The sequence below is a fragment of the Stegostoma tigrinum genome, chromosome 26, assembly GCF_030684315.1.
Source record: "Stegostoma tigrinum isolate sSteTig4 chromosome 26, sSteTig4.hap1, whole genome shotgun sequence".
NCBI classification, from domain to species: domain Eukaryota; kingdom Metazoa; phylum Chordata; class Chondrichthyes; order Orectolobiformes; family Stegostomatidae; genus Stegostoma; species Stegostoma tigrinum.
Genome location: NC_081379.1, coordinates 44,232,524 through 44,246,635, shown reverse-complemented (window position 1 = coordinate 44,246,635; position 14,112 = coordinate 44,232,524). Strand labels below are relative to the sequence as shown.

At 42.4% G+C, this 14,112-nt stretch overlaps 1 protein-coding gene across 2 annotated transcripts in view; it reads left to right on the top strand.

The window, feature by feature from the left end:
* The window catches only part of ypel1 (yippee-like 1), a 44,636-nt gene that overhangs the window by 13,723 nt on the left and 16,801 nt on the right, over window positions 1-14,112 (top strand). For both annotated transcript variants that reach the window (XM_048556092.2, XM_048556094.2), the window contains exons 2-3: window positions 4,126-4,411; window positions 12,395-12,438. In XM_048556092.2, the coding sequence (XP_048412049.1) occupies window positions 4,295-4,411; window positions 12,395-12,438 (161 nt within the window). In that variant the 5' untranslated portion in view covers window positions 4,126-4,294. The remainder of the gene's footprint in view (window positions 1-4,125; window positions 4,412-12,394; window positions 12,439-14,112) is intronic.

Below are 14,112 nucleotides of genomic sequence, written 5' to 3'. Positions count from 1 at the left end.
GGGTTTGGAAAAATGTATATTTTATTACCTCAATGTCCCAAGTATTTTACAGTTTTAAAAGTGCTTTTGAAATGTAATAATTTGTGATTATTGTAGGGAGTATGGCAGCAAATTTCTGCACAGGGGAGCCCCAAACGAAGTCATGTTATTCAGAGAGTGGAGCACATCCTGAGTGTAGTATAGTGTGCAGCATATTAAAACATGAGAGAGGTATATGTAGAGAATCCTGAAACTTGGGGCCCAGGCAGTGATGATCGAAAGCTGAACCATTGTGAATGGGAGGTACTCAATTGTGAGTAGCTGGTTCTGAGACATGAAGACTGCTTTCTGGATTTCTGAGCATCCACTGCTTCTACATAATATGCTAAACAATCCAAATTTAAGTGGAACAATTTTCTATATTCCTGTAGTTAATGCCAGTTATTTACAATCATGCTTTAGGTAGCTAGAGAGGGTTCATGTTATCCTTTAAACCTCTTTTTACGATCAGTAAACACAATTCAAGGTTAAGGAAGTTATGGAAATACTGACTCTATGACTGAAGCTTGGTTCTGAGCAGAAAATTTTAGATGGGGAAGTTGTGCTTCTGTCTCTCTTTTTCTTTTTAAAAGTAGTGTCTAAATCCATTTAGTCAGAAATAGGGATGCACTCAAAGTATGTTGTGGGTTCTGACATCTCAAACTCCTTTTTTCCTGTTCTGGTGGAAAATCCTCTTCCTTTTTTTTTGAGGTTTAGATTTTCTAAATTACCGGGATGTTGATGGGGATGGAGGTTCTGAGACCTGAAAGTAGACTGGAAAGGCTGGGACGACTTCGTTGGGGCACAGGAGTTTCAGGAGTGATCTTAGGTTTATAAAATCATGAGAGATAATAATGGGACAAACAAGGGTCTTTTTCCTAGGGTGGAGGAGCTCGACACTAGAGGGCATATTTTTAAAGTGAGAGGGGACACATTTAAAAGGCTCACGAGGGGCAACTTATCTTTTTACACAGTGGTTCATGTGTAAAATGAATCGCAAAAGAATGCGGTGGATGCAGGTATAGTTATGATGTTTAGAAGACATTTGGAGGGATATTGGCCAAGCACACAGGTGGAACTAGTATAGTTTGGGATTAGGGTCAACATAGTCTAAATGGGCTGAAGGGTCTGTTTCTATGCTGTATGACTGTCTCTAAAATGGTTTGAGTGTAGATACCAAGTGGAGAAGTGCAGACATTGCAACAAACTATTTGAACTTGGTTGTGATACATAAGTAAAATCCATCTGATTATTTCTTTTTCCTCTTCAAAACTGCAACGTGATTCTATAACATAATGGCCCAATGGAATTGATCCAACTTTTTAGTGATGCTCATTGCTCTAAGCCATGGGTTCAATATGTACATTTTCAAAGTGCTTTATTGAATTCTTTCGGTTTAATTTCAACTTGTGATTTTATTTGATCACTCTTCCCTTCTGCAACTAGGATGTGCATTTAGGATATTCTTAAATGCAAAAATAAAATCAGTCAACATTTTAGTGACTTCTGTAGCTGTCCACTCCCTTCCATTGTTTCATGGCTTGTTATACCATGCTTTAATCTGTCATCTGTCTTTTCAGTTAGATGATTGAGTTTAGTTGGGGGGTGGGTCACCACGTTTTGAGTGCAGGGAGGAGTTGAGAAGGCAGGATTTTCACTATGACCTTATCATCCTACATTGCAAATCAGCTGCAAGCCAACTGAGCTAACACAAGACAGAATGATGTATGTATTGGATGAGAACTTGCAGGGGGTGTTGATGCTATGTATCTAAGACCTCGCCCGTCTCGGTGGTAGAAGTTGCAGGATTGAAGGATACTTTTGAAGGAGCATTGGTGATTGGACGTTACAGGCTACTAATGCATTAATATTTGGCTGGATTGGATTTCTCCTGCTTTTTGTGTACAAGACATTACTAAGACAATTTTACACATCAGTAGATAGATGCCAGTGTTGTAACTGTGCTAGACCAGCTTGGCTAGGCCTGCTCCTCTCACGCTCACTCTCTTGCGTGCTCTCGCAGGGCAATATGGCTTAAAACTTGGCCAGCACTTACTTACTTGGTTTGGGGTCTGCCAGGGCCACACTTCTGACCTCCTCACAGCCTCAACCTACCTAATCATGACTAAGATGAATCCCAGCAATGGGATGAGAGTGACAATCCTTAGCATTGAGATAGCGCATGACAGTGAAGCATCGAGAAGCCTTAGTAAAACTGCAGGCAGTGGGAATAAGGGGATAAAGTGGCCCCTGGTTATTGTGCCCTACCACAAAAGATAGCTGTGGAGGTCAGTCAAGTCTTTACTACAGGAGATTTTTCAGGGTGCTTTAGACCTAACCACATTTAGCTGCTTTGTCGATAACCTTTTCTCCTTCATAATGTCTGAAGTTCACTGTTTGACACGATTCACACAATGTTTGGCACCATTTGTAAGTCCTCATACTGAAACGCTTGTCGTCCACGTACAAAATAAACAAGTGCAATGTTTGTGTTTGGGCTTGAGCTGATGAAATGACTGGTAATATTGGTGCCACACCCAGAGCTTAGGCAATCATGAGCAAGCAGGAATTTCCCGATCACCCCTTGACATTTCAATGGGATTGCTTGTGCTGAATCTCCCACTGTCAGTTCCCTGGGATGTACCTTGACCAGAAACTCAACTGAACTGACCATTTTAGAAACCTGGCTAAGAGAGCAAGCCAGTTTTCTTGTTTTTTTTTAATTTCATTCATGGGGCGAGGGTGTCACTGCCTAGGTCAGCATTTATTGCTCATCACAGAAGTTCGCTAAGAGCCAACCATGTTGTTGTGGGTCTGCAGTCACATGTAATCCAAACAGGGACCAGACATGATGGCCTGTTATGCTATAAATTGCTGAGGAAGCAGTAGTGGATGCTGAAAAGAGATGAACAGCTCAATCTTGAAATGGAGAGAAGGGAACAAAAGAACTTGGAGTTACACAGTGAGTTATTGCACTCTAGGGTTAACTGACAATACTTCACAGCTAATGAATTATTTTGTTGAAGTTTGTTAACTTTTATGTAGGTGAACACTACAGCCAATTTGAGCTAAGTAAGGTTCCACAAACACAATAAGTGAAGTTGGCGATGATTTGCTGCTATGTTCTTGGAAGCTGAATTAAGTGAACACTGTACAGACAGAAGCAGATAGCCAAGTTCCATGCCCATGATGATGGCCTCAACCATGATTTTGGGTTCATGCCATGCTACAAGTGACTCCAGTGCACTAGTACTTTGTCTCTCTCCCACACACCCCCCCACTCAAATACTGTCACTCGCAAACTGTCAGATTTTCTGTCTCTTGCTCACATCCCCACATACACACATACATATTTGTGTATTTGCAGATATATTTTAAAAAACAAACAGCCTGACTCCAGGTTAAAGTGCACAGATTCTGAATAAGGCCTCCCACCTAAAATGCATTGTCTGATCTGAAGTCACCACCTTGTATACACTGATAAGGCCTTTAATTATCTCTGGGCAATGACTTGAAAAAGAAATTCTGGGATTTGCATTTTTATCAATAGAAACCTGCATCTCCTTTCTAACTGATTAAAGATTCAACAGGAGGTAGTCAGCAACCCATTTTTAAGGTTGTTACCTTTCTGCATATAAATTCTGTATGCCTCCTCTTCTGCACTACTCCTGAGGAAGGAGCAGAGCTACAAAAACTAATGTTTGGAAAGTGTGTTTTTAAACCTGTTGGTCTATAACCTGGTGTTATGACTTTTAACTTTTAAAAGCAGCTGAGGACATTCACACCCCAGTGTAATTAATGGCATGGAAATTTCTTCGAGGTCTAAACAAGGATGCAATAGATCACTCACCTGTGGTTGCCATTTTCTTCCGATTTAACTCTTGCCGTTTAAATCAATCTGCACAGGCCTAGAGCCTATTTACTTAAAATAGTCTGTTTTTGACATTTGACAACTATTTCAAATGTAGCAATATTTAAATTCCACTCAGCCATTCATAACCCATCCTATTTTGATTAACATAAAGGTTGAATATGTGAACACTCTGCAGTTAGCAGCCTAGATCCTCTTTCTATGCTAATGTGACCCTTCTGTGTTCCTCTTTGCAGGTTCTGACAGTTTCCCTTGTGGTGTCTGTGTGGAGAAGGCCACACGCACTCCATTACAACGACGGCTTTTGCTTGCGTTTTCCAGTGTTTCTTCTGTCAGAGAGTGCACCAGGCCTGTAACTCTTCGACTGCCAGCCCTGAGCTCAGCAGCGAAGAACACACGTTGGAAATGGTAAAGATGACTAAATCAAAAACCTTCCAGGCTTACCTGCCAAACTGTCACCGGACGTATAGTTGCATCCATTGTCGAGCCCACCTGGCCAATCACGATGAACTGATTTCCAAGGTAAGGCCTTGGTGGAGGAACTACTGGGGTTCTAATTTGCGGTGTTTATTGCAGGTGGATAATTTTGCTGCTGGTGGCTGAGTGGAGACACAGTTCAGTCTTGGCTGTTCAGATGTCCTGGTTGGTAAATAGAAGGTATGAAGTTTCTAACGTCAGTGTACGGCGACTTAGTCTTCGCTGGAATCGGTGGCACAAAGATCAATTTTTGGACTGGTATTCAACTCTGACCACTCGTTCCAGAATTTGGGCCAATGAGCTGGTTTAGAGAACTTGTTAAAAAGTTTGGATTAGAACTGAAATGGTCAAGAGTCAAGATGGTCCAGCACATTCAATCTAAGCTTCCATAGGTGAAGAATTGTTTTCAGGCTCTGCAGAATTGAGGTCAGTTGGATACTGTTCCAGTACAGGGACAGAATACCAACTATAATATACTAGATACCTTCATCTGACTGCTGCAGTGTCTCTTGTAGGTGAATAGCCAGCTGATGATATCTGCCAAGGCTGAATATGTGGGCTCCGATGTTGTACCAAACCTGCACAAATTCTTGCCAGGTGTCTACATCTGCCAGATGTTGGGGCACACATAATGAAGATGATCTTAAAAGCAGTACAGCTTTGCTGTTATATTTTGTTCCTGGCTTCCATGCCATTACTGCTTGATGGAAGGTGTTTCTGTATTTTTCTGGGTTTTTTCTTTTGTCTCTGTACCTGTCTGTGCAGTTTCTGTTTACCAGTGTACTCTGTGCTGTGAAAACCAGATGCCTGTTTCAAAGATGTGGGCTTATGATAGTTGGAGAGCCAGCTCTGGCTAGCATTTGGATGGAAGCAATGAGGACCTTGTTTTTGCAGTGGCTGTCTAGGGAGGGGAGGTGGAGGAAGTAATGTCATGGAGAAGCTGAAAAAACAGTGCTGGTACAGGGTGTTGGAACTTGGGTTGTACCAGGAAGAATAGGCTCTTTCCTTTTTTTCAGCTAAAACTTTTCCTATTATGACACTCCATTTGTTTCTGTGGGATTGCAGAATGATAGCTAATACAAATAACAGCCTTTTTGCTGCCCAGAAATGTTTCTATTTTTATCCTAGTACTTGACAGCAATGACCAGGTTTGTTTGTATGCTGCTTCATCAGTTATAAATTGAAACTTGTGTATGAGAGTAAGAAGAATTCCCAAATGTGGACAGAAGGTTTAGATTTTTTTTGCATAGGCTGACAGATCAGCACTCTCTTTCTTCTTGATGTCCAGTCAGCTAGCAAGATTCTGCAAACAAAATTGCAAACTTTTGACACTTTGCTGCTATTCCCATTCTCTTGTTTTAATTATTAACTCATCCTCTGCTTAAAGAGCCCCATTGGCTGAGGGAGGTAACTGTTTCAAATTTCCGCAATTTCTCATTCCTCATCTTTTGGATTTCCTGTTGTTTAACTGTGTGCGTTCTAAGTTGGGAATTTTACAAAATCCTATTTCCTTTTGTTTTCTGTTCTCTGATCTCTTCTCCTTTGTAATACAGTGTTTCCCCTCAGTCTCGTACCCCTCTATTATATCTTGTCTGTGCATGTGGGAGTGTGTCCTTCCTTCTCAGTCTGATTTATGCTTTTTTTTTTGGTATTAATCCTACAGAATTATTAGCAACATGGATGCCTGCCATTCCTGGGAAAGCCAGACTTTCCGTACTTGAGGCTGAGTCCCCTGTTGTAGCATGAAATGGAGTTGGCAGTGAACTTGAAGAAATTTGTGGAACCTGTTCCCCGACAGGATGTATTTAATGTACTATATTAACCAGACACATCCTATGCAGTTGAAGAGTATGAAGGAACCTGATCACTCTGACTGGAATTGCCTGGGGTTTGGAACCTGGCTTCTGAATACGAAACGTTAGCCAGTGCAGCATCTGTCCGCTCGCGATTGGCCCATTGTTCCTGCGTTGCTCGGGTATATTGATTTGTTGCCGCGTCTCTTCTCTTTTTGTTTTTCTCCTAGTCACTGTTTCTTTGCTTGTAGATGAACCATCTAAACAAAAAACTGCATGAACCAAATGTGTGTTTGTTGCCAGAGTTTCACTATCGTGGCTCGTATATTCTCTGTCACTCATGCAGATGTACAATGCTGAAGGAATGAGCAGTTACAGTTTCACAAGGTGTTGGATGTGAGAGGTCGTGGAAGGTCTATTGATGAAATCCACCTTCGGGCAGGAGACCAACTTGGCCACAATCGGCACACATAAATAGTGACTGGCAATTCTGATGGCTTGTCGAAGCCTTCATATTTGGGCCTGGGGGCAGCAGAGGGGAAAGTGGCAACACAGTGGGAATCCACGTAAGCATTGTTTGACCGGGGAATGATAGTCCATGGTGGCAATTTGTATGGCCTCTTTTTTTTTGGGCATTTACTGTTTGTTGCACCTCCTTGATGCAAGTCTTGCGTTTTGTTTGCCCTGCTGAATGTCAGCGGTGTTGTGAAGTCTTTTAATTTCTCTCCTCTACACCACTATGGCCACGTTTGTGCAACTGAAGAATTCCGTGTCACCATTTACCTCTGCTATCATGAATGAAAGCTAGTTCTTTTATTCACTACTGTATTTTCAGAACACTTGATACATAATCTTCCCCTTGTGATCTCTATCTCTTGCTTGAAAAGCCTTTTTGTTTTCTTGGTGGGGGGGGGGATGTTAACTTTCAATCATGTTTTTGGTCCTCCCCTCTTATTAAATGACTGTTTCCTATTTCGTGACCACCTACCATAGTTTGCAAAACACTTGAATGCTTTTGCATAAGGGATGTGGCATAAAAAAGTTTGAGTTGTGCATTTACATCCTCCAAGGTTTAGAACGACCTGTGGCAAATTAATTTGACAATTGTAACAAAACGTTTCTTCCCCCTGATGTGAGGGTGATTAAGTGAAATGCTTATTGAGCCCTGGAGAATGTTGGCCACTTTGAATACCCCAAAGGTATTGAAGAGGAGATCCTGCACCACTTCCAGTCTGCTAGCACGACCTTTGTTTGTCTGAGGAAAAGGGTGTTCAACAACTACATCAGATCTGACACCAAGAACTTGGTTTACAGAGCTATGGTGGTTCTTGCTGTCCTATATGGTTTTGAAACATGGACTGTCTACAGCAGACATCTTCAGGAGTTGGAGCAGTATCACTGATGCTGCAAACCTGCTGGGAAGAAAGACTCGTCAACAGCAGTATCCTCTAACAGGTCAACAACCCCAGCATCAAGGCACTGGCCCTCTTGATGGGCTCAGTGTGTCTTCCACATGACTGACATGAGTCTACTCCCAGCTCCAAAATGGCCGGTGAGCTCTAGGTGGACAGGGAAACACTTCAGGATACTCTGAAGGCCTCATTTCCTACAGTACAGCATTCTCACAGACACCTGGGAATCATTGCCCCAAGACCACCCGGATTGAAGGAGGACCATCTGGAAATGCCATTGCGGGGGAAAGCAGAAGCCAGGCAAAAATAACACAAGGAGCATGTTGTCGCACCAATGCCCCACCCATCCCTTCTCACAACCACCGTTTGCCCAAGTGTAACGGACCTTGTGGAAGTCATATTGGACTGTACTGCCATCTATGGACTCACCCGGAGAGTGGATGAAAATCATTCTCATCTGTAAGGCACCACTGTCCATGATATTGAACTTCTGATGCATTTTTAAGGAGAGATTTTTGTTTCTGGAAGTCACTAAGATGTCATTAGTTGCTGTGATCTTTCACTGGAATAACCGAAACATTGAGCTGTTTGTATGCTCAAGTATGTTTGTTAAATGGATTTACTTTTGGAGGGAAGCTGACTGCACAGGCCTGGACCCGATAGGAGAAGACACACCCAGCCCATCAAGAGGGTCAGTGCCTTGATGCTGGGGATGTTGGCTTGTTCGAGGACACTGCTGTTGATGAATCTTTCTTCTCAGTGGGTTCTGCCTGTACCAAGAACGAACCAGGAGCAGTCTAGGCACTTGGGACTATCCCAACATTTGTTTATGCTACCTATTACCTGTGATGTGGCTGATTTATATTTTCCACCAAAGTGGGAGTGGGTACCAGGCTGCACCTCAGCAGTAGTTTATGTTCTTTGCCTGTGTGGACCCCTCACTGAGCAAAGTGGAATGGATTACTCTGCAGTGTAACTGGTGGGTGATTTTGTAAATGTGTTGTAGGCTGACCTCTAACATTGGTTTTCATCCTTGGTGACCTGTGTAACTATAGATCTCCAGGACCAGTCAGTGCAATTGCCAAGTTTAGTTGCTTATAAACAGCTTTTTTTTTGGTTTCCTGTTAGCATTCAGCCACCTTCTTTGCAGTGAAGTAGTTCTGTTGTGAACATGGCATTCCCAAAGCACAGGGGCTGATGAAGCCGTATAAAACCACTGGAAAGCTGCAGTCTCCCTCTAGATTAGCTGACGAGGATGGTACATGAGAGAAATTCTGGACTTTCCCAACTGTAACCTTGTACTGCCAGGAGAGGTGTGGGTTTCCGTTGGTAATGGAAGATTATGTAATCTGTAACCAGTCAAAACTGCTTGCTGTGCACAGTTGATTTTATTCCTGACTGATGTCTGCCTTGCTCTCTAATCAACTTGGGCTCATATTCGGCAACAAATAAGTTCTTATGCCAACCTATTAATGGAATGTACAGTGTGCTGTCCATAAGTGAGTTGAAAATCTCAATTCTGGAGGTGGTTTCATGGTGCAAGTGCTGTATTTCTAATTGTTTATGCTTATTAGAATTAATTAATATTGTAAGATCTAATCATTTCAAATGTTGCACACTTTTTGGAGGACCTGCACGTGGCGAAAATGGTGACTGAATATTCAGTGAGAGCCATTTTTTTTTAGTTCAAAAAAAAACTCTCTCCCAAGAGTAGTAGGAAGTTAACTATAATTTCAATGCAGGCACTTTGTCAAGGCCCCCAATTCTCCTGAACCTCTGGTTTTGTGTTGGAGTTTTGAATTGAGATGTAGCAAATTTGATTTTAGTTTATTAGAACTGTGGGTGCTGGAAATCTGAATCAAAAACAAAGTGCTGCGGAAACTCATCAGTTCTGACAACATCTATAAAGAAACAGAGTAAATGTAAAAGTCCAGTGACCCTTTGCCAGAGCTGAAAGTAACTAGCAAAGGCCAATATATATGCTGATGACAGGGCCTTGGGAAAGGAAAGAGTGAAAAGGGTACATGGAGATGATGCTGAGGAGGAGGAGGTGGGGGAAGGCAAACCATGGGATTACTAATTAGCTGAGAGGGAGATAAATGCTAGGCAGGGTGTATGTAAATGGTGCAAAATGGGTTGGCAGTGTTAGGAGCAGCCCATGCAAAACAGGATCCAGCAGTGTGGGGATAGGTAATGAACATGGAGTGTGAGCACGTTCTGAAATTGAGTTTAACAGTGTTGAACTCTGGAGAATTGCAGCAGGTCTAAGGCAGAAATGTTGACAAGGGAATGCGGTGTTGAAGTGGTAGGCAACTGGAAGCTTGGGGGTCACCTTACAGGCTGAGGGTAGGTGTTCCCTAAAGTGCGTGCGTGTGTGCATGCACGTGTGTTCGTTCATCACCCACATTGGGAACCACATTGTGAGCAGCAAGTATGGCATTCTAGATTGAATGAAGTACCTGTATATTGCTGCTTCACCTGGAAGCTGCCTGGGGCTTTGGATAATGAAGAGGGAGGTGTCTAACAAACAAGTATTGCACCTGCTGCAATTGTATGGGAAAGTGAAGGAATAGACCAGGGACTGCTCTCTCTGGGATACCTTGCAGAATGCTGAGGGAGAGGAATGTATCTGGTGGTGATATCTTGCTGGAAATGGTGGAAAGTGAGAACTGGGGCACCCTATCTTTGTTACAGAAGAGAAGGGGTGAAAGCAGAAGTGCAGGAAGTGAGTAGGATATGTCTGAAGGATCTGACAGCTGCATTGGCAGGGAATCTTTGAGGGGGGAAAAGGTCAATGTTTGATGCTCCTAATTCTCTTTGCTGCCATCAACAGACACACTATTCCTCTCCCCTCCCTTGAAGGCATTCTGCAGGCACCATTTCCTCTGGGACATCCTGGTCCAATCCTCCTTCGCTCCAGACACCTGTGTTGTGTCCCTAAAATGTGACCTCAAGCTTCTAGTTGCCTGCCGCTTCAGCATACCATGTTCCCATGCCAGTATTTCTGCCTCAGGCCTACTGCAGTACTCCGGGGAGGCTCAACTCATCTGCCCAGGCATCAGAGCACAGAACAGTGCAGCACTGGAACAGGCCCTTCAGCCTGCCAAGACCGTGCTGACACTTACTAAACTAAAATCTTTTTCCTCAGCATGATCCATATCTCTCTCTTTCCTGCCTATTCATGTATCAGTCAAGTTGCCTCTTGAACGTTGCTATTGCCTCTACCTCCTCTAGTAGCAGCTTCCAGGCACTCAACTTGCATTTAAACAGCTCCTTAAATATATCGCTTTTCACCTTAAACCTACGTCTCCTGATAATTGACACTTCCACCCTGGGGGATGGGGGTGAAAGGCAATAACAATCCATTCTATCTGTGCTTCTCATTACTTTTACTTTTGCAAACCTCCATCAGGTTGCCATCCTTCGACCTACAACAAATCAAGTTTGTCCAGTCTCTCCTCATAGCCAATGTTCTACAAACCAGGCAACATCAGAGGAAACCCATTTCTATACTCCGTCCAAAGCCTTCACACCCTTCAGGTAGTGTGGTGACCAGAACTCTGTACACTACACTATTCCAAATGTGGCTTAAGTCAAGTTCCATACAGGTCCAATGTGACTTGCCAGTTTTTATACTTTATGCCCCAACTGATGAAAGTAACCGTGTCATGTGCCCCCTTGATCACCTTTATCCACTTGTGCTGTCACTCAGGAAACTATGGAAGTGTGCCTAGATCCCTTTATGGTGATGCTACTAAGGGTTCTGTCATTTACTGCATTTTAGATTTGCCAAAACGGATCACGTTGCATTTGTCCCAATTTGCGCTCCATCTGCCATTTCTCCACCCGAGTCTCCAGCGGTATTATGTGAGCATCCTCCAATCTTTGTCCACAAATGTACTAATCAGGCCACTAGTCTGTAAAACATTCTTCTGCCACGACTGTCACTGAGAGTTTAATTTCAGAATGTGATTGTCACCACCCCCCTCCCCTATGTGTTTGTTACCTCAACAGGTTTCGTCTTGACTTTGCTGACAGCAACCCATTTTCAACCACGCTCACCTCTCGTTAACCCCCTGCCCAACATTTATCCCCCTCTCAGCTTATCGCATTTCATTTTGCCTCTAGTTCTTGATAACACTCTCACACTTGTTGTTGCTCATGTTTTGAACTTATTATTTGTGACCATTTATTTTGTCGTTCTTCATATTGTAGAATACTGAACATGCACTCTGCCTCAGTCAAACATCATTGCCAAATGTTGTGGGGTGTGTTTGAGTGTGCAAAAGATTCTCAATGTGCTTCTTGTTGGGTATGCTTAGGAAGAGTTGATTAATATTTTAGGGACTATCTGGCTTCTCTTTAAGAAACTGCATTGCTAATATTGTATGTTTTCAGGTGCTTAGTTGCCAGACTGCATATGTAAGTTGCCCTACACCCCAGTTTCCTCACTTCACATCCCATTGTCCCAGTGTGACCAAATGTGAAGGATCATTGAGGTTAAGATGGTCAGTCCTTTTAAATCTGAAGACGTTTTTAAAACAAAATCGAACTATGAAACCAAGATTTTTTTTATTTTAAAAGTATCATTTTTGTAGTAAACAGGTGGTTTCTCTTGCTGACTAACCTCAGTCTGTATGTCTGAACACTTTCTCAATTCGGGTCTTTAGTTTAAAGGAGACCTTTCTTGGGTGGAACCCTCAAGATAATCACTGTGGAAATTAGAGCTCAGCTATTTTTATACAGGGTGAATTCCGTTTTGAAGCCTTTAGTTCCTTTAGTCCCAAACATGTTAATCTCTACTCTTTTTTTATCTTTTTCAGTCGTTCCAAGGTAGCCAGGGACGTGCATACCTGTTCAACTCTGTGTAAGTGTTTGCTGATTTTTAAAAAACTAAATTTTAATTTTATAATTTTAACTTAAAAGGGTTTAAAAAGAAATGGGCAATTTTTTTTCTCACAGTAGTTTGTGTGTGGAATGAACTGCCAGAGAAAGTGATGGTTATGGTTGTAGTTACAATAATTTAAAAGACATTTGGATAAATATGTGAATAAGAAATGTTTGGAGGGATGTGGGCCAAGTGCAGGCAGGTGGGACTAGTTTAGTTTGGGGTTATGGTCTACAGTCACTGGTTCAATGTAAGGGTCTGTTTCAGAGCTGCATGACTTTCTCTGTTCTTGGCTACCTATGTAGCCCCGCTTTGCCTTAGTTTAGTTTTTCTCCCAGCTCTCTTTGCAATTAAGCCTGCCATCACCCCTTTTTGGAATTTCAATTAAGACCTGAAGCAGCGAGCACCTAGGTGCTTTACTGATTTGAATCTCTTTGCAATGGAGCTGTTGGTTGATGGGACTTGATTTCAGCTGGCGATGTTGCTTTCACTCCCATCAATGACACAGAACATAAAATTGCATTAGGCAAGGGAATGAAATGGTTGAAGTGTGTTGTTTCATCTATCCAAAGGGCTGTCCCGCCAATGGCTGTCATTAAGTATCAAGACATGCTTATGCAAAGAGCACAGGCCGATGTCACTGGCTGTCTGATTTCTAAATAAGACATTGGACTGGGGTGAGGCTGTATCAGTGTGTGTGGTTTGGAGGATAGTTTCTCCTAGGTTGTAGACTGGGTGTCTGGGTGAGACATTTGAATATGTAATAGGTAGTGTTGGAGTTCTTCTTTTCCCATATTAAATGCCTATGTCTTTTGGATATGGTGATGCTGATGCTAGAGTACGGGTGTTTGCAATTTCTTTGCAGTATTTGGAAAACCCTCCTGTCATTTTTAAAAATTTTTTTTCCTTCAAATGTCGAACTATGTATGAAGTACAGTGCAAACAAAAATTTCCGGATTACATATTAGTCTTGGTTCAATGGTATGGATGATTGAGGGTCTTTAGAAAAGCGTGTACATGGAGTCTTAGCAGTAACTACTTTTTTTGGTTTTTTTTCTTTTTGTTTAGTGCAGAGATTATTTGAGACTCCTGTTTTATTTTCTCCCCCCACTTTCACCCACAGTACCACAGCCCCCATAGGGAGCCCAGCAGTAGTGCTTGTATTTTCCCAAAGTTGTCCGTGGCTGCACTGAAACTCTCCTCTATGTTTAGCAACCAGGAAAGCGACCATGTGGCTAGTGAAACATTAACTAGCAAAGCATAATTAGGGCAGTGCCTATATTGGAGGGGGGGGTGGGTGGAAAGAAAGTGAAGGGTTGGGGTCAGAGAGAGAAGGAGAGCCTTAAATAAAAGTGGACCACTAATTTTACACCTTGAAGTATGTCGCCTGGATGAGTCCTGTTCTACATTCTTTGTTGCTTTAAACTTTTTTGAAAGTTCTAATCCTCGTGGATATTTCCAGTTTCTCACACTTGTCAATTCAATAAAAGAATTGATATTTCAAAAGTAGAATAGTGGTTTGAATACAGTGTAGCTTTGGGAAGCTTTTCTCGAGTCAATAATGGGACGCGGGTGTAGAATTGCTGCCAGCAAAATAACTGGTTGTTTCTGTAAAATGTGTTTTTGTGTACTTCTGTGTTTATACATCAAAGT